Here is a 25,205-nt window from a genome sequence, read left to right as displayed (position 1 = left end):
TCAGCCTTTTGAGTTGCTGGGATTGTAGGCATGGCATGCACCATTGTGCCCAGCTATTAAGATTCTTGTAATTTTTATAGCATCAAGCATAGCACATTGTACAGGTTCAACAAACTTATTTCTTATATTTGCAGTGCATTGTTTGAAAGCCCTTAAAATCATGGAAGCAGTACATCTGTAAAGAAATGACTCTTAATTTCACACATGATGAAATAGGTGTCATGACTGAAGCACTTTTGGATCCTAAAGCAAGAAGTGCTTAGATAAATTGTAATGAACAGCTATTGAATTTCTGAGGGAGCTTAAGAAATTGTGGCTAGTAGAACAACTCAGTTGGTAAGCAGATTTGGAATAATTCAGAGGCCAGCAAGAATGCTTCTTTCTTAGATCTAAAGTTAACACCATTCAGTGTCACAGAACATATTTTGATTTTTAGATTAAATTTTGAGAAATTATATTTTATTTCTGAAATCTTTAATTGTAGTAATCAAAGATTAGATTCTTACAAGTACTGATTGGCAATCACACTTAAGGTTCCTGTGATATACTGATTCCCCGCCCCGCCTCCCCCAACTAGTTTTTTTAAAGATGACTTTTTCAAAGGGGAAGAAAGGGAAGTGGCGGGGGTGGGGGGTGGGACTGGGAACAGGGAAGACAGTAGAATGAATCAGACATAACTTTCTTATGTTCATATAGGAATACACGACCAGTGAAATTCCACACCATATACAACTGCAAGAATGGAACCCTAACTAGAATAAGTTATACTCCATGTATGTATAATATGTCAAAATATACTCTACTGTCATGTATATCTAAAAAGAACAAATAAATTTTTAAAATAAATAAAGATGACTTTTTCCAGGGAGGTATGGTTGTGCATTCCTGTAATCCCAGCAACTTCGTAGACTGAGGCGGGAAGATCACAAGTTCAAAGTCAGCCTCAGCAACTTAGCAAGGCGCTAATCAACCTAACAAGACTCTGTCTCAAAAAGGAAAAAAAAAAGTCTTGACACGTGGCATGGCTCAGTAGTTAAGGGCACCTGGGTTTAATCCTTGGTACCAAAAGAAAAAAAAAAAGATGGCCTTTTCCCTATTGGTATAGATGTTGACCTTTTTCCTGTGATGTGTGTTTTTGTTGCAGATGGTGTGGATGGAAAGCAAGCCCGTAGAACCAATTCCAGTACCCCCTTAGGGGAGCTTTTTGACCATGGCCTGGATAGTTGGTCATGTGTTTACTTTGTTGTAACTGTGTATTCCATCTTTGGACGAGGACCAACTGGTGTCAGTGTTTTTGTTCTTTATCTCCTATTATGGGTAGTTTTGTTTTCTTTCATCCTGTCTCACTGGGAAAAGTATAACACAGGAATTCTTTTTCTGCCATGGGGCTATGACGTTAGCCAGGTGGTAAGTATGTGTTCTGCCTTTAATTTTTAACATTGCCACTATATTTTTGGAAAGTATTTTGTCATTCCTTTTATTTCTGTTTTGCTTTTTTTTTGGTTAGAACAGATGTGTGCTTTTTAAAAACATTAAAAAGATTTTTTATATTTATTTTTACTTATTTATGGAAAATTTCAAACATATGAAAGTAGAGAGAATATTATAATAAAGCCTTATTATATCCATTACTAAGCTTCAGCAGCTAGCAGGATGTGGGCAGTATAGTTTCATATATACTTTACCTCACCCCCCTTCCTAGTTCTTTAAAGGAAATGTTATAAATATTTTGCTAATTATCTAAATAATAGACTCCTTAAGAAACAATCGCAATGCTACTATTATGCCCCAAATTTAATGATTTCTTTCGTTCATTTGAACTGTTGATTTTGAAAAGCAAGATGTGCATGTATAATTGTTGACTTTTTGTCTTTATTGTTAACTTTTCAGTGAGTAGAGAGATTTCTCCTCCTTTAATAGGCTTACTGTTAACTCTCTTGTCTCTGAATCCCAGCTTTGTGTGTTGCCATTTTGCCCATTTGCACCTAAATCTCCAGTAAAGAAATCAGAAACTGGAGTGTGTTTGAAGAAAGCAGTTGAGGGTCAAATTGGACCATCATATGACTTAACCAATTTATGAGGTGCCTTTAAAGTGCTCCAGATGCTGACCATTTGCTTGCATCATCTAGAAGTCATTATTTTATGGTGGTGTTGGGGGAAATTTTTTTTTTTTTTTTTTTTTAAAGACAAGAACACTTACCACATACCAAATTTAAGTATACTTCTTGCTTTTACTAAAACTGTTTGACTAGACTTAATGCTGCATAAAGCAATATTGGCTTCTGATCTTTCCAGCTGTTAATGACTCTGTATGCTTTTGTCTGTATTTTCTTTCCAGACTATTTCTTTTGTCTACATAGTGACGGCAGTTGTGGGAGTTGAGGCCTGGTATGAACCTTTCCTGTTTAATTTCTTATATAGAGACCTATTCACAGCAATGATTATTGGTAAGAAGCTCCATGTCGAAGCCTGTTTTAACCCATCACTTTGTTATCGAAAGCCAGTGTTTGACTATAAGTAGTAATAACACCTCTCTCCCTGCCCTCTGATAAGCAGGAAAATTCTGCAATAACCTGTAGGATTTCAATTTAAACATCAAGGAAAATAATATTTCTTTTATATTTTTGGTTTGTTTTTGTTTTTGCTCAGTACCAAGGTTTTTCTAATAAATAGAAAATGCCAAAATAGATCACACAAGCCTTTTAAAGGAAGTATTCAAATTAATATAGACAGTATTAGAGGTTCCACATTTAGGTGGTTATTTGGTGCAGATTTCTTACTTACTTCAAAGTTAGAGATTGTTAGACGAAATGCGGAGATTATTTAATAATCTGTCCACTTGAAAAAGTAAGACTCTTTTCCTCTTAGATGCCCTCCTTATTCCACTGAATGCTTAAGTTTTTTGATAGTGGTAATATTTTCCTTTTGATTTTAACCAAAGGGGATATCTGTAGGATAATTGACTGAGTGCAGGAAAGTATTAGTGGTATGGAAAGAGGAAGAGAAATCCAAGTTGTTATTTTGGGACACCAAGAATGGCACCAAGGACTTTTGTAGAAGTAGAAAGCATACTTGTAGGCTATTGCTCTGTTCCCTTATCTAAAAAACAACCCTGCCTTCTTCTGTTGATTAATTTTGGTAATGGAGTGGAAATTAGGTCATGCTTGGAAACTGTTAAAAATGTGTTAGTCACTGACTTTCAGAAAAGGAATGGTTTGGGCATTTTTCCTGTGGCTCTGGACTACACATGTTTTCCGAAATGAACCTGTGATCTATTAAATGTTCTGGTTTTTTTTTTTTTTTTTTTTTGTCCCCCCACCCCACCCCCATACTGGGGATTGAACCCAGGGGCACTTAGTCACTGAACCACATCCTCTAGCTCTTTTTTTTATTTTTTATTTTAAGACAGGGTCTCCCTAAGTTGTTGAGGCTGGTCTTGAACTTGTGATCCTTCTGCCTCATGAGTCACTGGGATTGTAGGCCAAATGTTCATTTTTTGGTGTCAGAGTAAACTCTTATATTTTCACCTTGAAAAGGTTGCTTTTTTTCTCTTATCATTTAGTGACTCTTGATTTAAGTGTCTTGTCCTATGGCAAGTTTGCTGCATTTTATATTTAAATGTGAAGTGTAAAGATAAAGCATAAAAATATGTCTGATCTGAGACATTTTTAAATATTATTTACTTTAATAGGCATGTACATACTTTTCTTTTAAGCTTTACATTCATCTGAATTCTTCCCTCTGAAATGAAAACAAAAACCCACTTGTTTCTATACAAATAAGTGTAGCAGCTTTCCCAGCAGATACAGATTGTTTAGAAGAACCATAGGGCTTACACCAGTTAGTTCCTGCTGATAAAATTGGGGGTGCCAAGGTGTTGGAGTAATCTAGAGTCTCAGTGTGAGGGGAGGGCTGATGAAAGGTTAGTAGCAGGTGGAGTGACTTGACCTGGCAATGTGTAAGATTGCCTTCTGTGGGTACAGCAGACAGTCTACCAGAGTAAAGGATTCAGCCTCCCCACTGCTCTTTATTATAAAAAAGAATTGAACATCTATTTTTTTTTGTAGTCTTTCTACTTTTATATAATAATCCCTGTGTTGTTATCACTTACCTTCAACTGTTTTCAGTACCATTTCCAATATTGTTTCAACTACACTACTGCTCTTTATCTAACCCCTGGGCTATTTTATAAAATACTCTTTTATACTTACCCATAGGTTCGCTATTTCTGCTGTACTTCGTTCCTTTTTGTATATATGACTTAGGTTCTGGTGTTCTTTCTCATTCTCCATCTTCTTATTGTAAAATTGCACTTACAAGTATGTTACATAGATTTGCTTGATTTTGTTTTACAGGGGATTTTCTGAGGTTTATTAAGTCATCTTTAACATTTTTAAATCCATTTTTGGTAGTGGATTATTTCTGTTATTGTTCTTTTTTTCTTAAGGAAGTGATAGAAAACAGACTTCTCTGGAGAGAAGCAGACTCAGAGCCAAGAGTCTGTGGGAGGGGGTGTGACTTGCCTTTCTTATACCCTTGGAACTTCTTTTTTTCATTAATCATTGTCTTCCCTCCCTTCCCTCATCTGTGCCTAGGAACACTAATGGAGGTTCTTTGATAACTATCAGAAACCCTTTGTTTCTTTGTGCTCTCTCAACCCGCATCATTCTTACCTACACTGACTGCCTGACCTTTTCCCCTACCTCACTTTGGACATACTTAAAATAACTGCTTTATTATCTCTCTGCCAAGTCTAACATCAGGTTTTGTTGATTGCTTTTTTCTATTTCTTTGCATATCTAGCAGTTTTTTTTTTTTATTGGAAACTAGACATTGTATGCTGGAAATATTGTGCTTGCATAACATATTCATGTCCTTGTGTTTAGTCCCCAGCACCATTGAAAGACAGAAGGAAGGAAAGAAAGAAAATCAGTCAGATTATAGATAATTTTTTTATAGAGATTGTAGAATCTTTTAATATTTTTTTCCTAATAGACATTGAACTCAGCCTGAGAAGTCTGTCCCCCTTAGGGTATATAATAGCTGATATTCTGTCTAGTAGTTATTTTCAGCTTTCAACTGCTCCTTTTTAAGTCTGATCGTGTGTGTGTGTGTGTGTGTGTGTGTGTGAGAGAGAGAGAGAGATCCATGTGTCCCCTTTATGTCTGTATAGTTCAGTAGTCAGCCAAACTGGGCATAGTTGTTACCAAGATTTGGGTGCCAGTATCTCTGTGATTTTCTTACTTCTGGGGTTCCCCATCCTCAACCTTCAGCTTTTTTGCTGTTTCATTTGTTCTTTCATTTATTCCACTATTGGTGTCCAGGTTACTTATTTTAAGGTTCCTGCTCTTTGGCTCTGACACCAGTTGTGGATATGGACGTTTAGGTTTATTTGTTTTGCAATTTTTTTTTTTTTTTCCTTTTGGTATTGGGGATTGAACCCAGGGATGCTTTTACTGAACTACAACCCCAGTCCTTTTTAAATTTTTTGTTTTAAGGCAGGGTCTCACTAAGATGCTGAGGCTGGTCTCGAACTTGTGATCCTGCTTTAGCCTCCTGAGTTGCTGAGGTTAGAGGTGTGCCACTGCACCTGGCTTGTTTGTTTTACTTTTTTTTTTTTTTTAATTTGTTCTAATTGGTTATACATAACAGTAGAATACATTTTGACAAATTGTACACTAAAAAGCATAACTCTCATTCCTCTGGCTGTACACAGTATTGAGTCACACCAATAGTGTAATCATACCTGTATCTAGAGTAATAACGTCTGTCTCATTCTGCTATCCTTCCCATCCCCACCGCCCCACTCTTGTTTTACTTTTGACTTCAAGGAATTATTTTTTTCTATTGAAATTTATTTTTCCTTTATAATTCTGTGAGATATTCATGAGTACAAAGACAAATTTATAAGTATATTCGAGTATAGAATTTATCACTGCCCTGTTCCTTTATTCCTTCATAGGTAACCATTCTTAATGTTTAATTTTATGACTTAATTTTTTAATTTTTTATTGTAAGTAAATGTGTGTGTATATAATTTTGTCACCTACTTTGCTTCCCCCCACCCCCTGCACTTAATAGTACATCTGAGAGATCATTCCATAGTGGTACATAAGGATTTTCCTCCTTCCTTCTTACAGCTGTCTATTACTTCATTGTGTGGATGTAGCTAGTAGTTTGTTCAATCAGCCCCCTATTGATAGACATTTGGATTATTTGAGTATTTTGCTCTTATACAAATGACTGTAGTGAATAGTCTTGTATCTGTTTTTTCATATTTTTGCCAGGATATTATGGGAGAAAGTTCTAGAGGTAGAATTGTTAGTAAAGGATAAATGTGTGCAGTTTTGCTAAATACTTATGTATTTCCCTCCATAGTGGTTGTATGATTTTGCATTTCTAACATCTAAGTATGAAAGTACTCATTTATTTAGTTTCACCAACATAGTATATTGTCAAATTTTTTGACTTTTTCTAATTGAATAGATAAGAGATATGTCTGTAGAATTTCCATATGCATTTCTTATATTATGAATAAACTTTCCTAGTGTTTAAGAACCATTTATATTTCCTTTTCTGTATATTTTATGTATCTAGACCTGTGTGTGCACGCTCGCATGCACACACAAGCACATGCCAAGGATTGAACCTGGGGCACTTCATCACTGAGCCACATCCCCAGTCCTTTTTATTTTTTATTTAGAGACAGGATCTTGCTAAGTTGCTCAGAACCTTACCAAGTTGCTGAGACTGTCTTTGAACCTGCAGTCCTCCTGCCTCAGCCTCTCAAGTTGTTGGGATTATAGGCCTGTGCCTGTCTTCTAGCCCATTTTTTCAGTAGAGTTGTTGACCATTTCCTATATTTTTTAGAAGCTCTTCATATCTTAGCTGTAGCAATCTTTTGTTTTGATTTAAATTACAGTTTTCCCCCATTTGTTGCCTTTTTTTGCTTTTTTAAAGATGCATGTTGTCTTGGTGCTTTTAGGTAGTTACTTTCTTTTTTTACGGTGCTGGGGATCGAACCCAGGGCCTTGTGCTTACAAGGCAAGCTCTCTACCGACTGAGCTATCTCCCCAGCCCATCTTAGTGCTTTTAATTGGAATTCCTGTTTTACTAAGTAAGCTAGAAATGTGAGGAACCAAAATATTTTTTATGATCCTGTTATCATCAGATTGTATATCATTCTACTTGATCCTTTTTTTTTTTTTTTTTTTTTTTTTTTTGGTGGTACTGGGGGTTGAACCCATTGGCACTTGTGTGACAGAACTATGTCATCAGCCCTTTTTGTTTTTAATTTTTTTTTTTTTTTTTTTTTTTTTGAGATAGGATCTTGCTAAGTTACAGAGTCTGACCTTGAACTTGTGACTTGTAATCCTCTTATATTAGCCTGTGGAGTTCCTGGGATTACAGGCATGCACCTCCATGCCTGGTTTTATTTTACTTTTTATTTTAATGCATTCTCTGATTTTTCTATGACTGTTAAGTTTTCTATATTATGAAGGCTGGGTCTTTAATTGTGGCAATTCAAAAAGCACATATACATACCCATATATGTAATGTGGGTTCTATCATTCTACTGACCTTGAAATATAGAGTTTAATAGTTAAGTATTTAACATTTAGATACTCTTTTCAGAATGTATATTAAGTGCTATTTAGAGAAGAAATAGAAGATGCATTCTTTTTCTTTGGCAAGCTATAATAGGCTTTCCATATGCTTTCTGTACTTAAAACTCTGTCAAGACTTTTAAAACTAAAACTACTCTTTGTGGCAAATCTTGTGCTAGTTTATCTCAACCTGTTTTCAATACCTATTTTCCAGTAACTTGGAACTACAAGTAATCCTGGGTTAATTCACTTAGTCTCAGTTCTCCCTTCAGTGCTTCCCAGCTTGACATAGAAAAAGTTACTAAACATTTATGAGGATATGAAGGTCATCAATTTGTTTTTTCCTTTTCCCTCTAATATAGTCTGATTTGACAAACTTTATTCCAGTTGAGTTTGGAAGTAGCCGAGTAATTCATCTTTGGGAAGAAGATTTCTGCTGGTTCTAGTTTTTTTTTTTTTTAATAATCTGTTTTTAGCCAAGTATCTTAGGAATCATTTTGAAGAATGTATTCTACCTTTGATCCTAAAAGTGATGGCCGCATTGACCCTCAAGCCACTAATTTAGTCCTTGGAAATCTGGAGTGGACAAACTAGGACCAGTAATGAAACATCTAAGTGAAATGTTCAGAAACTTTTTAGTTTGAAAGACAACTCTATAGATCACAGAATCAGAGACTTTTAAAGATGTAGGGGACACTAGAAATAATCATTTAACCCATCTTTATACAGCTGGACTCTGAAACTCAGATTGATTGATTTGCCCAAAAGTACATAATCGCTCCAGCTGCTGGAAGCATGTAGTTGAACTTTAAGAGATTATCTGAGGGAGAGTGGAGCACCCCCTTAGGGATATGTTGGGAATATGCAGGAGGTTTAGTTTCCAAGAAATGACAAAATGAAATGGTTAGATAGTTAACAGGAACACTGGAAAAATGGAATCACAAAGGTAGAGTGAGGAAAGAATTGCAGTTAGTATATAGTCAGTGAAGCCATAAGTCAAAGATGAAAAAGTGTACTAGATTTAATTATTAGGAAAACTTATTTCAAGAATGTAATTTCTGCACAGTAGGGGGCAGACTGAATAAAAGATGCTAAGTAATTGAAAATAACAAAAGTGTGGCAGGAAATGACAGAGTAAGAGTAAATAAGGCAGTAGAAATAATTGATAGAATGTCTTGGGAAGGCCATCCTTGTTTTTTGGTTTGAGGCCGAAGAACTGTGGTTATAGGTGAGATAGGGAGGGGAGAAATGGGAAATTCTCGGGAGGTTGAAAGCAAATGTAAACAAATAGCAGGATCCATTTATTACCTTCCCTTTCTAGTAACTCACACTTATTTTGAGATTTACTATATACCAGGCACTGCTCCAGGTGTTTTTAATAATTCATTCATTCGCAAAACCCTGTGGAGTTGGCACTACTTTGTTTCTATTTTGTAAATAAGGAAACTGAAGCACTGAAAGTCTGACTGCCTGAAGTCACCTAAATGGTTGATGGTACAAACGACATTGAGACCCAGACTGGCTCCTGGAGTCTGTGCTCTGACTCACCAGAGTGTACTGGCACTCTTCCCAGTTGTAAATGCTGTTAGGAGTGTATTTAGTTTTATTACAGAAATAAACTTGAGCCTGAAAATTATAGAGTCTACAGACATTGTGTATTTTGCATGGATTCAGTTATTATAATATACTCACTCTTGAATTATTCATGATAATTTAAATATTCTTTCCTTTAGGTTGTGCATTATTTGTGACTCTTCCAATGAGTTTATTAAACTTTTTCAGGTAAGCATTTTACTTTTTAATTGGGCAAAAAATATGCAAAATTTTAGCAATTGTTACTTAGTCAAGTTTAAGGATCTGTTTTCCTTTTTGGAGTCTGAATGTTATGAAGAGGTCATGAAATGTGAATTTTGAATCTAGAATGAGATTAGGGTATCTTTGATGGTTAATGTAGTCACTTCAACTGTAGCACAAAATGACTAGTTCTTTTTTTATGGTTTTGGGCTCACCAGTCTTCTATTTTGTCAGTTTTGTGAGTGAATCTATCCACAGTGAGAGAGTATCTTCCTATTAAATATTGATGTGTTTACATTCAGTTTTATAAGTTGATTATCTGAAATTATAGTTAACAAAAGTATAAAATAATATTTCTGAATGTGTGTAGGTTAGGACCAAATTGGACTTAGGTTAGTTCTTCTCAAATAGCAATTGCATAGAAGTTCCTGTCTTTGGGGGGAAAAGCTGGGAGGTGGGATCTTTCCCTTCTCAGTAATTTTTTTCCTGCTATTTTCTCTGTTTCTGTTTCCTCTAGTTGAAAAACTTTCTCCTTTATCTTTTAACCGTCTGTCTTATAGACTCTCATCCATGTCAATCTAAGCTCTATGAATTTTCCCTATTTATTGTGACTGGTAGTCATTTATAGAAGCCATAAAATTTGAAGCTGTGAAGTCTTTAGAGATTGAGTCATTTCCTCCTCATAATGATTAGATTCTGATTGGATGACATATTGCCTGGGGTCATGTGGACCATGGCAAAAACCAGGACTAGAATTTGGGGGGTGTGTTCAGATGAGCAAACAAACTTGCTGTGTGCTTACAGATACCAAGATGTGATATTGGCAGTCTTATTTCAGGGTCTTTGTGTGTATTACATCTTACTTTTAAGTTCTGTATCACTTTGTATTAAAATAGTACTGCTATTTCATGTTCACTTTATTTCCCCTACTCAAATATTTCACAGAACAAAGACCAAATTGTATTCATCTTTACATTCTTGACATGGCAGTTGATAGTTTGGTTTAAAGTGATTAAAAAGGGGACCAGGAGCCAGAAGACTCTCCCTGCCTCTTGAATCAGGTTATATGAATTTAGTCTCTTATTCTCACCCTGACTGTGAAGTTACGGTTTTAATAATGATGGCTCTTATCTATGCCATAGAATAACTGTGAGTGTGAAATAAGAATAAATGTGACAGTACTTTGGAAATGGCAAAGTACTATACAAGATAAGTTTTATATGTAATAATGTTTTTTGTATTACTTGATTTTTTTTTTCAGAAGCTATAAAAGTAACACCTTGAAACACAATTCAGTCTATGAAGCTATGGTTCCCTTCTTTTCTCCATGTTTGCTCTTCATTTTGTCTACAGCCTGGATCCTCTGGTCACCTTCAGATATTTTAGAGCTACATCCTAGAGTATTCTACTTTATGGTTGGAACAGCTTTTGCCAACATTACAGTAAGATATTTTTTTCTTTTAAAAATCATCATATAGTCAGGCATGGTGGTGCACACCTGTAATCCCAACAGCTTGAGGCAGGAGGATTGCAAGTTTGAGGCCGTCCTCAGCAATTTAGTGAGGCTTAAGCAATTTAATGAGACCCTGTCTCAAAAATAAGAAGTGCTGGGGATGTAGATTAGTGGTAAAGACCTCTGGTTTCAATCTCCAGTGCCAAAAAGAAAAAAACAAAAAACAAAAAAATTTTTAAAAATCATAATATATAGCCAGACACATTGGGGTATACATTGGGGTAATCCCAGCAATTTGAGAGACTGAAGCAGGCAAGACAACAAGTTCAAAGCTAGCTTCAAAATAGCCAAGACTGTTTTAAGATAAAAAATACAAAGGACTAGGGATATGGCTTAGTGGTAAAGTGCCCCTGGATTCAATCTCTAGTACAAAACACACACACAGTATGGGAGTAGGAATGATAGCAGAATGAATTGAACATTATTATGTCCATTATGTGTGCATTTATGATTGCATGACTGGTGTAACTCTACATCATGTACAACTGGAAGAATGAGAAGGCACACTCTATTTATATATGATGTGTCAAAATGCATTCTACTGTCATGTATAACTAATTAGAACAAATTTAAAAACCACACACACAAAAGGAAACACTGTAGTTTAGGAATATGTGACAAGTGGATAATTTGAGAACTTGTGCAGTATTAGAATAAGCAGATTTTTAAAATATTTTAAATCAGAAACTTTAAAAAGTAATAACTTCAAGGACAGAACATGCTGAAAATTATTTTATTGTGCTTTTTGAAACCAAAAGATTTATAGACTGCGGTAGAATTTGCAGGTTCTTTTGTTTGTGAGTGGGGGTGCATGCGTGGCATGTCTGGTAACTGGGGATGGATCGCAGGGGTCCTTAACCCTGAGCTACATCCCCAGCTCTTTTTCATTTTTTATTTTGAGACAGGGTCTCACTAAGTTGCCTGACCTGGACTTGGAATTTGCAGTCCTCCTGCCTCAACCTCCGTAGTAGCCTCCTGATTCCAGGCATGTGCCATTGCATCTGACTTTTTCCAGTCTCTTCTGACACACATTCTGAGTCTCTGTGTGTTTGGGGGGTTGGGTCTGGAGTCCACTTGGGCCCCTGAGTAGTTGAGAACTACTAAGATAATGTAAATGTGTTGGCTTAAGTTCTTGGAATATTTTTAAAATGTTGGACTGACTAGTTTTGGAAGTGCTTTGCTAATTAAACTTTCTTTTTTTAAACCAACTTCAAGTGTCAACTGATTGTTTGTCAAATGAGCAGCACACGGTGCCCAACTTTGAATTGGTTGCTGGTTCCTCTCTTCTTGGTTGTTATAACAGTGAACTTGGGAGTAGCCTCTTACCTTGAGAGTCTTCTCCTGTATATATTAACAACTGTCTTTACTCTGGCCCACATCCATTATGGAGTACGAGTGGTAAGTAATCAAGTAAATAAAGCTGCTTTCATTTGTTTCTTATAAATAGTGAAAAGAGGCAATGAAAATTTTAAAAGAAATAACCATAGTAGCTGGAAAGATTTTGGGGATATTCCCTAAATTTGGGATAATGTTCAGGTAATGTAATGTCAAATATTGTATTTCTAATGATTATAATAACTATAAATGCTTTTAAAGCTGGATAATGATTATGTATTAATTCTTATTTTAAATGGGTATATATCTAGCCATTTTCTTGTTTTGTAGAATTATAAACTGCTTCATGCTTTTAATTATGTGGGATAAGATAATCCCATTTGTTATCTGTTTCTTTACTTTCTTCTTTAGCTTTAGGGGCATTTTTGTTGTTCATTAACATAATTTGGAAAGAAACTGAAATTGGTTTTGCAGCACTTCTTTCCTCCCTTGACCAATTTGAACAATGTAGTAGAGCATTTAAAATTTCAGACTAGAGGAAGGCTTTTACATCATATGAGGCTTTATTTCATGATCCCTCATCAGCAGAATAATAAATAAGGGGGAAAAATCAAAGAAAGTGAATTTTAGGAAGTGTTTGCAAATTTTTTTTTTTCATTTTATTGTTACAGATTTTTTTTTTATTGTAAACAAATGGGATACATGTTGTTTCTGTTTGTACATGGCGTAAAGGCATACTATTTGTGTAATCATAAATTTACATAGGGTAATGTTGTTTGATTCATTCTGTTATTTTTTTCCCTTCGCCCCCACCCCTCCCACCCCTCTTTTCCCTCTATTCCCTCTATACAGTCCTTCCTTCCTCCATTCTTGCCCCCCTCCCTAACCCTAACTCTAACCCTAACACTAACCCCTCCCACCTCCCATTATGTGTCATCATCCACTTATTAGCAATATCATTCGTCCTTTGGTTTTTTGAGATTGGCTTATCTCACTTAGCATGATATTCTCCAATTGCATCCATTTGCCTGCAAATGCCATAATTTTATCATTCTTTATGGCTAAGTAATATTCCATTGTATATATATACCACAGTTTCTTTATCCATTCACCAATTGAAGGACATCTAGGTTGGTTCCACAATCTGGCTATTGTGAACTGAGCAGCTATGAACATTGATGTGACTGTATCTCTGTAATATGCTGATTTTAAGTCCTTTGGGTATAGGCCAAGGAGTGGGATAGCTGGATCAAATGGTGGTTCCATTCCAAGTTTTCTAAGGATTCTCCACACTGCTTTCCAGAGTGGCTGCACTAATTTGCAGCCCCACCAGCAATGTATGAGTGTACCTTTCTCCCCACATCCTCGCCAACACCTGTTGTTGCTTGTATTCTTGATAATCACCATTCTAATTGGGGTGAGATGGAATCTTAGGGTGGTTTTGATTTGCATTTCTCTTATTACTAGAGATGTTGAACATTTTTCCATATGTTTGTTGATTGCTTGTAGATGCAAATCTTAATACATATTTTAGCACAGTTTCATGGTTGAATTTTAATTGCCACACAATATTCCACCAAGGTAGATGCTTAATCATTACATAATTTACTAATCATAACCCAGTTATTTTAATAATTTAGGTTATTTTCAAATTATCATCATTATAAATAATGTTGGTGTGAATAATCTGGAATATTTTTTCTTCCATTAGTTTTATATTCAGAGGATAATTTCATAGAAATGGTGTTATATAAAGGATACTCACAATTTATGACTCTTCAAGTGCTTCTGTTTGGTATTCTTGTTTCTAAGAGAGCCCTCCTGTGAATTGGTTTGAGAAACAAAATGTCTTTGCTTCTATATTATCATACACATTTTTAAAATAAGGGGGACAAGTGTCATCCTTGCAAACAACTTTATACCGTGCTTATGTTGCTAAACTTGGACTTTCTTTCCTTAGTGTTTGTCCCCAAATTAGCCCTCACTGGTTAGAACAAAGTAGATGGAATTGTCGTGGGAAGAGAGAATGTGATAAATCAGATGAATCATGACATAAGACATAAATCATTTATGTTTCTATTTGTGCAAATTTAACATGTTTTGCTTTTTTTGTTTGTTTTTGTTTTTGTTACCAGGGATTGAACCCAGGGGCACTTAACCACTGAGCCACATCCCCAGCCCTTTTTTATATTTTATGTGGAGATAGGGTCCCTTTAAGTTGCTGAGGCTGGCTTTGAATTTGCAATCCTGCCTCAGCCTCCTGGCTGCTGGGATTATAGGTGTGTGCTACCATACCCAGCTTAACATGTTTTCTGTCAGTAATCTGGGACCCTTATTTTGATACTTCATCAATCATATGCATGACATAAAACACAGTTGCCAGTGCCTTTGTAATTGTTTTAATTTGTTCAACCCTTCAGAACCTATCTTTAGAATACCATGTATATAACAAATCAAAACATGTTTTTCTTCACATTATAAAGGTAGTACATACTCATTGTTAAAAATCTGGAAAATAATCAAGCTAACTGAGAGAAATTCTGGGAGCATCTTTTTTGTCTTTTTTGCTCATTTATCATGTCTATCTTCTGACCAGGAGGTAAAACTTCCTAGGCCATATAAACATTCATTTGAACTACTGAAACATACATGATAGAATAAATATAAAATAAATGACATCTGTTAGCTGGCATATAACTATGGCTACCCACTAGGAAGACCCTAACCAGTATGGCCTTTCTGAATTAACAGATCCAGTTTTATACTCCTTCATCAGGATTAGAAATGATTACTTAGAAACATATAAATCGAAGATTGTACCTTAATTATAAATGTAGTTACTTGACTTACTAGACATTATAATTCAAGTAATCTTGAAGTTTTCAGCAGATTTGGATATGAATTTGTCTGGGCTGGAGATCTCTGGAAAGGCTAGATTTTGGAGCAAGGCAGATCCAGGTTCAAGTTATAACTATCTCAGGGTAGTTCTATTACTCTCATTCAGCTAGCTAACTAGCTCTTGAACTATTTTAATCCAGCAGAACCTCTTCAATATTTCTGATGACTTCTACTGTATCAGTAAGTTATTCTCTGCATAGGGTGAATTTTATGTGTTTTTCAGAAATAGTAAGGTATGTATTTGTCACTGTCTTGTGTTCTGATTTTTCATAGGTTAAGCAGCTGAGCAGCCATTTTCAAATTTACCCCTTCTCATTGAAGAAACCCAACTCAGATTGACTAGGAATGGAAGAAAAGAATATTGGCCTGTAATCTTCAGAAAGAAATACTGTAAATAGATGCTTGTAAATATTTCATCCATCACCATTGAACTAAACTGATCTGCTTGACAGACATGGGATCTCAGTATGTGTGGTACTTGGACAGCAGGAATGAAACATGATCTGAACTTGTGGAATTTTGGACCTTCTAACTTCCAGTTTACGTTATTTTTTATAAAACCATGTGACATTTTGGTTAAGCATAATGTTCATTAGACCAGCAAACTCTTCCTATTGATTTTAGCTTCATGAGTCCATAATATTTTGGCTCATACAGAGTGAAAGATGTTTCGTTTTTATTTTTAAAACCCCCAGATTGGTTTAGGAACACTGATAATATTCAGAAAACCACAGCATGTTTTCATATTTGGTATTTTATAATAGACATTAGCTGTGGAGGTTATCAATAGCTCAAGTGTAATATAGGGGGAAAAAAAACCCCCAAGTTTCCTTTAGCCAGAGATGCCAACTATTACAGAACAATATGCAGTTGCCAAATCTCGGTTTCTCTTTCCCATGGAAATTATTTTTGTCCTCAGAGGCAAAGAGATTCTCTAGTATTCTGGCTGTCTTTATTATGGAATAGATCTTGATAAATGGTTTAATTTTCTTTTAAAGATTAATATTCTGTTTATACTTAGTAGAGAATGGGTTATAATTATAGCTCATCCATTGGCATAGTTCATTGTTTAAAAGTGGCATTTTCTCTCTCAGCTGAAGTTGCTGGGATTTGGTGCCTGTGAGCTATGATTGTAAGAATGTGTGTGACAGTCCCCCGTCTTGTGATAATTACTTGTGAGAAATGCAGATAAAGTACCTTCCAAGAGGAGAGTTAAATTGGAGTTAGGAATCTCGTGAACCTCACTATAAACGAAGTTAGTTTTTCTGACCCAATTTGTCTGTCTGTCCTTCCTTGCTTTTTCTCACTCTCCTTTTGGGGGTGAGAGGCTGTGTTTTTTATTTCATATTGGATAAAGCAGAGAGAAATACTCTCTTCCTGAACTTGCCCACTTCTCCCCTTGAAGAAAACTTTTGATACATATGCCTTACCCAGTACCTATTCCCTTAAGATGACTTGGAGTAATTTATAAGGTTTACTGATGACAAAAAAAAATCTCTTTACCCTTATTGTGGTCATTTTATAAATCATTTCTCTTCATAAATGTGGATATTTTATTCTCTTTATTTTGACTTTGTCTTTATTTAGTTTGGTGGTGGTGAAATTTACTTGCTGATTTTCTCTTATTTTCTACTGAATGAAGTTTGTGCTTGAATGAAGAGTGTATCTTAAACCCTTATTTCTTTTTGGACAGGTTGCACTTGGATAAAATAGGCACCACTGTGTTGATATGTAATTAAATTCTTAACCATTATTTATCTATGAATGTGATTGTAGTTAAATATTATAGTATTATAGTATAGATATTCCTTTGTTGAATTTCAGTCTGCTGCTTTGTAAAAAAAATAACTGTAATTGATATTTGTTTTTAAATTTTTAAATTCTAATCATTGTCATCCAGGTTATTAGAAATGAGTCAAGGAGCTTCCTACTCATTTAAAACAAAATTGTAAAGGTTTAGCTTAGGTGACTTTTCTCTGAAAAAAAAGTAAATACTGAAAATAGATGAGACATTGATATAATTTGGAAATATGGATAGTGAATCCATGTTTGTTATAAATTGCCATCATGCAGATTAGAGAAATGAACCAATTAAGTGAAGGTAACTGTTTTGTGTTTACCTTATTTTGTGTCATCTGTAAAATTGAACTGGATAAAGTATTCATTTGAAGTGGGGGGAAAACTTTGTTTTAAGATTTCTTACCTAATCATTTTTACTGTTTTGTTGACCTTGTACAAAAGGATGAGGTTAATTTGTATAAAAGAACTGATAAATATTTATAAAATGACAAATTTGGACCACAGATTTTTTTTCACCTTGTACAGTGTATTTAAAAAAAAAAAACAAAAAAACAACCCTTTAATTCTGTCATTAGGGTCATTTGGGTTATGTCCTGTAATTTGGGGGCTCTTTTACTTCTAAATGTATTTCTGCCCACATTTCGTTGCATCAAGAGTATTTGAAACTTGTTTTGTGACTATATTTTATGACATATTTCCCTGTGTTGGTAAGGAATTACACCATGGGTAAAAGAAAGGAGACTGTCAACAAGGGAAACTGAGCAATTGACCGTTCCAGAATACTGTGTTCATCCTTCCTCTACTGCTGACTTCCTCTTGTTTTAGTCTGCCATCTCAATGGTGCATTTTGAAAGCCCCCATTTTTTGTATAGTGATACAGCAGCTGACGAAGGACTTAATTACCAGTAGCTCTGTGCATTTCTGTCATGCCAATTACTCGAACCTTTCCAAAGTATAAAAGATATTTCAAGCTTCTGCATGAAATATTGGGTGAGTTTACACCCCAACCTTTCTCCCCAGCACATACTGGCTGCCTTGGGGGGAGCAGTGCCATGGTCAGGAGCATACATGCATGTTCTCTGTACTTGCAGAATAGAGTGCCTTAGCCAGGCAAGAGGTTTGCATTGTGTTTCTGTTGACCAAAGTCACATATACTTGTAAGAGGTTTCTTTTCAGCTTATGGCATGAAAAATGCCCCTTCAGCCTTTTAAGAAAATAATTCCCCAGTATTTGAGGGAGTATGTGGGATAGAAAAGTTTAAAAATACCTGAAGAATATGCTACGACTGCCTTCTTTGATCCTTTAATATTCATGACCTCACTGCATTGTACAGTTTGAAATTGCCATGACTTACAAGGTGTCTTTCCTTTACAAATAGTAGTAGAGGTAGCTTATGTGTTTTAATTTTCAGGTAATAGAGTGTGTAACTTTCAAAATAGCAAGGTCGATGTTCTTCCTTGGCATTTTAATATATGATTAAAATATTTTAATTCTAATTTTGGGAAGGTTAAGTGTTAGTTGTGGTCTAGGATGTTGTAGTACTACTTCTAATGTCATTTATTCTCATATAGAAGTATTGGGAAGAGGATTGTATGTATGGAGTTACCCAGATTCTAAATAGATACCAAAAGAGTGTTGATTATCACCCAGAGCCTGGGTATTCAGGGAATATATAGGAAAAAAGTGTAGTGTCTTTCTTAAAATTTTATTTTAAATGATGCTGGAGATTGAATCTAAAACCTTGTGCATGCTAGGCAAGCACTGTACCACTGAGCTACATCCCCAGCCCATAGTTTATATTTTAAAAGGAAAAAGGAATCACCTTAATGCTTCATGAATTTGGAAGCTTCCTGTATTTCATTTTTAAAGAACTGGTTTATTTTGTAGTCAATCAAAAATCATTTGGAATGTCTTGCTTTTCAAGGCACTCTTTGACTCTGTGACCTATAGAGAATAAACGGTAATCTGGAGGTATTTAAATCAAAGACTACTTTTCCCTTTTATATTTTAACTGGAATTAATCCATCTTTTTCATTCTTCACCTGGGTTTCCTCCCAACTAGCCACCACTTATGACAGAGACAGCCCACTCAGGCTTTGCTTTGTTGCTTCTAGATCTTGCTACATTCAAATTTTTTTGATTGCCTTAGATCTAGTGACTAGTCAAGGACTGAGAACGTGTCAGAAGGAAAAAGTAAGCCTGATGGACTGGGACTTTTGACTTTGGGTTCCAAAATAAGCCAAAAACGGATTCAGAAGTCTTTGGTTGTATTGATGCCTATGTTCAGAGTGGCCTTATCTTGACCTCAGTTCTGGACTTGATCAGTTGCTCCATAGAAAATTTGTGAAGTCAGATGAGAATTTTCTTTGTCCCATGGGGTAAGGCAGCTGCCCTTCCATAAACACCCTGTGGGTGAATTTACCTTACTAAGTTAGCTGTCAGTACTGCAACCTTCCGCGAAGAATTTTAACTAGTATGCTGCATTTGAAGCACTTTGACATGTACATTTAAAATGACAGTCTTAACTGTAAAGTGGTGTTAAGTTAATCACTGTGAAACTTGAAAGTGTGGTACTCTGGGCAGTTTAGGAAGTTTGCATAAATTTCTGATTTTCCTTTATTAATTATGTAACCCATGTGATTTGTATATTTTGATCTTTAGCTTTGACAGTGGTACAGATGACTGACATGGCAGGCAATTACTTTAGGGTATATGGTAAATCATGGTTGTTAACTTTTTCAGAGAAAGTGGTGATATATTTGCTTCTTCCTTGCATGGAGCCATGGAAATTGGATTTGTTGACTGATTGATTTCTACAGTGCAAAATAAACATAACCTTTTTAACTTGCATGCTAGTAATATGCTTTGCTCATTAATAAATATGTAAGAGATAGTAATCTAACTGGTTTCGATTTGTTTTAAACAGAGATCTGCTCTTTATACAGACAGATCTTAAATGAGTTCATATTTAGGGTAGCAATAAAAGTTTTGCCATTCAGAGCACCCTCTTAGGTAGCCTGATCAAGGGGGTTGCATTTGATCAGGAAGACCAGGTTCCCAGAACTGGACAGCGCCACATGGACTGATTTGCGAATACTTTAGCAAGGGCTTGTTTTTCTAGGAAAATCTACTTGAATACAACAGAAGGGTTGTTCTATTCTTCCACAGACCATTTACATTGTCTTCCTTTTCAGAGAATCATTCTTAGAAAGCTGAGCTAAATCAGAGTAGTGCTATTTTTAAAGCATGCAGATTGGATCATGGCCATTGAGAACCTAAATGTGATATTGAAATAGTGACAGAACACTCGCTTTGGCAACACATAACACTAAAAATTGAAATCAGAGACAGTATTGAAGACACAGAGAGGAGCTAAGTGCCTTGGGTGTCTTAGGTCTCTTTGGCTAGGTAAGGTCTTCTCTTGAGCAGTTTCTATGGGTAACAGTTAAAATTAGAGCTGATTTGGGGTTTTTATTAAACCACATATAATTGGCCATGAATTCTAGATTGTAATATTCTTGATGTACGGTTTTTAATATCTGAAGAGTAAATTCTTTTTTGGGGGGGGGGTGCTGGGGATCGAACCCAGGGCCTTGTGCTTACAAGGCAAGCACTCTACCGACTGAGCTATCTCCCCAGCCCCTGAAGAGTAAATTCTTGACCTGGAACATGTTTTGTTAGTACTTGATATTACTAACCAGGTTATAGAAGAAGGCTGATTTGATTTGGCAAGATCTGTGACTTCTGCATCATCAGCCTGAATTACTGTTATCATTCAGTGTCAGACTTTAAGCTTAATAACTACTAATTGAGACCGCTTACAATATTAATTTTTTTGGTAGATTATTTTGTTCAGATAACTTGACCTCATCAGAGCAGTCATTTAGGAGGTAAAGACCCAGCTACATATAATGTACTGATTTCAAGATATCCTAAGAAAGCTGAATTCAGTATTGAACTCCACATTCCAATGTTTTAAAATCAGATAACCTGTGGGTCAAGGGGAAGGCAATGATTTATTGCCGAGGTCTAAATTCCCTGCTACCTACTTTTGCCTTTTCCCTTGCTATCTGACATAATGGATTCAATTTGTGACCAGTTGTAGAAAAAGAAACTGATACTTTGCTGAGTGGGGTTTCATGCTCTGTGACTAAGAATAGGTGGTAGGAATTATGGCCAAGTCAGTTATTGAGTTGTGTAGCTAGCCGTGTTACAGCTGGCCTTTTGTAGTACTCTCAAGAGGATAGTTCATTCCTTCTCAGGTACCTAGAAAGAGCACCTCTGGAGCAGGTGGAATATGTTTGCTGCAGTAGAGAATATATTAGGAAGATGAAGAGGAGCATAAAATCTTTATCCTTTCAGGTAGTTTAATTGAACATATTAATAACTGGGGCTCTTGAGGACTTGCTGTGTTCATGATAAATATTATAACATTTATTTTGTCTGGTTATGTGTATGCTGTGTATATAGACATTTAATACGTACACATATTCTCTGCATATGTATGTATGATATCACATATACATGGGGTCTACTCCTGATTATCAGCCAGGGGGTAAGTCCTCATTAGAGGGTTTCTTCATGTGGACTTGATGTGCATGTGGCTTGTAACTGAAGCCTCTTCCTGGTCTGGAGCTGTAGCCTTTCTTCCTTCCAGTTATCTCAGTCTTTGAGAAAACCCTTAAAAATATGTCACTTTCTATGTCCCTTTCACCAGGGATTGTGTGAGCCATAAAGACAGCTTTCACAGAACGAAGGCTGCTCCCACCAGGATTGAGGCCTTTGGATCTGCACCTAGTGAGCCTATTTCTGGCTAGAAGGCGGCTCTGAGAGTTGTTTCCCTGGGCTGCTCTGGGGGAGACCTCTCACACTTGTGGAAGTGGAGCTTTGCAACTTGCTTAAATTACTTCTCCAGAATGTTGTGAAGTCTCAGATAATTTGATATACAATTTCAGTGCATTTCATTGTTATTTTTGCATTATTTTATTACTGTTCCCCACTGCTAGCCCAGATAATCAAGACCTGACTATTTCTTGTCACTGGATTCTAGAAGCCTTGACCTTTCAACTGGATTTATGTTTTATTTCTGCTGCTGTGAACCCCAAAGTAATGCAGTAGGTTTTAGTTTAAGATTGTTTAATTCTTTTATTGATAAATATTTATTGTAATAAAAGAGTAAATAATTTTTAAATCCTTTTAATTGTTTTCATGTCTTTTTTATTGCTACATGGAAGGTGCAAAAGGGGAGCGAGCCATGATGGAAAAATAATATCCAGCCACTGTCTTAGAATCACTAAAACAAAACATTTAAAAAAAAAAAAAAAACTTCCTTTTTTTTTTTTTGTCTTGTGACTTATTTCAGAAAGCAGGAAAAAGGTGGCAGTAATAGCTATTCACAGTACACTACTCTTGACTCTCCCAAAAGTGGGAGATAATAACTGTGTCACACTTAGTTTGTAAGATGATGGTTTCTTCCTCAAAAGCATTTCCCCATAGAAACAGTGTTAACACATGGTGTTAGTTTTCCAGACTATACTACAGACCTTGTTTTTTTTTCTTACAAAAACCTATAAACCCACACCCAGCATGCTTAAATTATGGGATATAAATCAGAACATCCATTACCTAACTTTGCTTTTAAGAAGATTGTTTTCCAGTGGGCATTTAAAAATATTTTCTGTAACAGATTTGGAGGGGAGGGAGGGCAGGTACCATGTCTTGACCTTGGCCAGTTCTCCAGCTCATGCTCCCTGCCGATGTCCTAGCAGTTTTCCCCCTCCTATCTGCAGACCTCTAGCACCCAGCGAGTACCTGACGCTCAGCAGGTAAATGGTGTAGTCACACTCGGGCCTACCAAACTCAGACCCTGTGCCCTCAAAGCATAGTACTCCTCTTCCCTCTGCTCACAAATTTCCGAAAGAAAATTTTATATATACTCCTTTCATTTTTCTTTTTGTTTTTATTCTGAGAGTTTCTCAAGACTCTTCCAAACAAAGGATGTTTCTTAGTCATATTCAACTTTGTAAGTTTCCTCCCAGGACACTCATTGTTTTTTTCTAAATCTGAGGTTCCTCATCTGTAAAATAAGATGAATATTACCCCACTTAATGCTGTATGAGGATTGAATGAGGATGATGCAGGCCAGGTGATTGGTCTAAGGAAGATGCTTAGGTTTGGGGTTTTCTAATTTTTTTTTTTTTTTTTTTTTTTTTTGCACTGCTGGGGATTGAACCCAGGGCCTTGTGCTTGCCAGGCAAGCACTCTACCAACTGAGCTATCTCCCCAGCCCCTAATTTTTTTTTTTTTTTAAAGTTATAGGTGAACACAATACCTTCATTTAAAAAATTTTTTTGATGTATGCTGAGGATGAAAAGCAGTGCCTTACATTTGTTAGGTGAGCACTCTACCACTGAGCCACAACCCCAGATAGTCAGTTTTAACTAATAATCAAGTTCTGTTTTTACCTTTCAACTTTTTTCTAGGCCATATAATATAACCACAGTTCCTGACTCCCCTGCTTTCTCTGTTCCACTCTTTGTACCTTTTGAAGATAAGGTGAGGCAGTTCTAAAAATAACCAAAATTGAATAAAACAAGATTGCTTTTGAAGTCTAGTAAAAGTGACACAAATTGGGACAGCAGTAAACCAAAAAGTTACCCAAGTGTTTGATGAACATCAAGAAATTTCCCAAATATTTGCCAGTGTCCCCAAACTCCAGTTAAGGTGATTTAGTGTAAACATGAATGTATAACTGTGCGACTTGACTTGTAAAGTAAAATCTAAGCAACATCATTTCCAGCCCCCGGCCCCCTGTAAAGATTAAGCTGAAGGTAGATGGCCAGTCAGCCCAGCAAAGGAGGCACATATAGCCAGATGATTTTTCAATTATTACTTAAAAACTACCTACCCAGCGATAAGGGTGCCATATTCTAAGGACTGGACCCATCTGTTCTTTGTGTCAAGTTATCTGAATCACAGACCCCTGAATTCATACCAGTGCTACATATCAAGGAACTTCCAATTATAGTTTGGTTCCTTTGAATTATAGTTGTGCTGATCCCAGGCATGAACACACTGCTCTGTGTAATGGTTGTAGTTTCTTTCTAAAATTAACTAATTCCCTATGTTTTTCTTCTGTGGACTTAATTACTATGTCACTTCTCAAAGCAGGTCCACTTTTGGATTACAGTCCATCATTTGAGGAATGGATTAGGTGTTGGTCATTCATCAAGGTGAACATACATTCCATACAACCATACTCTTGCCTGCCTTAGTCTCTTCAGAATCTCCTGTCATCTCTCATTAAAAAAAAAGAATAAGCAGGACACAGTGGCATACACCTGTAATCTCAGTGGCTCAGGAGGCTGAGGAAGGAGGATCAAGAGTTCAAAGCCAGCCTGAGCAAAAGCAAGGTACTAAGCAACTCAGTGAGACCCTGTCTCCAAATAAAATACAAAAAAGCTGGGGATGAGGCTCAGTCAAGTGCCCCTGAGTACAACCCCCGGTACCAAAAAAAAAAAAAAAAAAAAAAAAAAAAGGAATAAACTGGTATGGTGGTACACTCCAAAATCCCAGTGGCTCAGGAGGTTGAGGCAGGAGGATCACAAGTTCAAAGTTAGCCTAAATTGCTGAATTTAGGCCCTGAGCAATTAGACCCTGTCTCAAAATAAAAAAGAGCTGGGAAGGTGGCTCAGAGATAAAGCGCTCCTAGATTCTCTAGTACCCTCCCCCACAATAATAATTATTATTATTAAATAATAATTTTTTAAAGTGATATGGTAAAAAAAAAGGTTTTTTCTTTTTTTGAATAAAAAATACAAAAGTCACTCATAAACACAGGTCCCAGAAATATCAGCTGCCTTGTGGACTTCACCCTGTTTTTCTTTACATTCTTTATGTATTTCAGATAAAGCTGGGGTCACATTTTATATATTGTACTGCATCTTCCCTCATTTAATATATGTCTTGGTATATTTTGGGTCATTTTTATTCTTAAATTGTGTTTCATTCCATGAATGCTTTATCAGTTACCTATTGATTTTTTTGAATCATATCCATTTTTTTAATATTTTATTTTTTTGGGTACCAGGGGTTGAACTCAGGGGCACTTAACCACTGAGGCACATCCCTAGTCCATTTAAAATTTTTTTTACTTTTAGGCAGGGTCTCACTAAGTTGTTGAGGCTGGCCTTGAACTTAAGATCATCCTGCCTCAGCTTCCTGAGTGGCTAGCATTAAAGGCAGGTACCACCAGGCCT

General features: G+C 36.0%; 1 protein-coding gene across 2 annotated transcripts in view; it reads left to right on the top strand.

Annotated features, from left to right (window-relative positions):
- The window catches only part of Selenoi (selenoprotein I), a 51,857-nt gene extending 34,343 nt beyond the window's left edge, over positions 1-17,514 (top strand). The window contains exons 5-10 of one of the 2 annotated variants that reach the window (XM_047522315.1): positions 1,145-1,407; positions 2,339-2,447; positions 9,341-9,389; positions 10,663-10,843; positions 12,130-12,312; positions 15,421-17,514. In XM_047522315.1, the coding sequence (XP_047378271.1) occupies positions 1,145-1,407; positions 2,339-2,447; positions 9,341-9,389; positions 10,663-10,843; positions 12,130-12,312; positions 15,421-15,519 (884 nt within the window). In that variant the 3' untranslated portion in view covers positions 15,520-17,514. The other variant, XM_047522316.1, reaches the window with a different exon arrangement.
- Positions 17,515-25,205: the final 7,691 nt, after the last annotated feature.

Source organism: Sciurus carolinensis, chromosome 13 (genome assembly GCF_902686445.1).
Source record: "Sciurus carolinensis chromosome 13, mSciCar1.2, whole genome shotgun sequence".
NCBI classification, from domain to species: domain Eukaryota; kingdom Metazoa; phylum Chordata; class Mammalia; order Rodentia; family Sciuridae; genus Sciurus; species Sciurus carolinensis.
The sequence above is the reverse complement of the archived record's forward strand: the minus strand, read 5'-3'. Positions and strand labels throughout refer to the sequence as shown.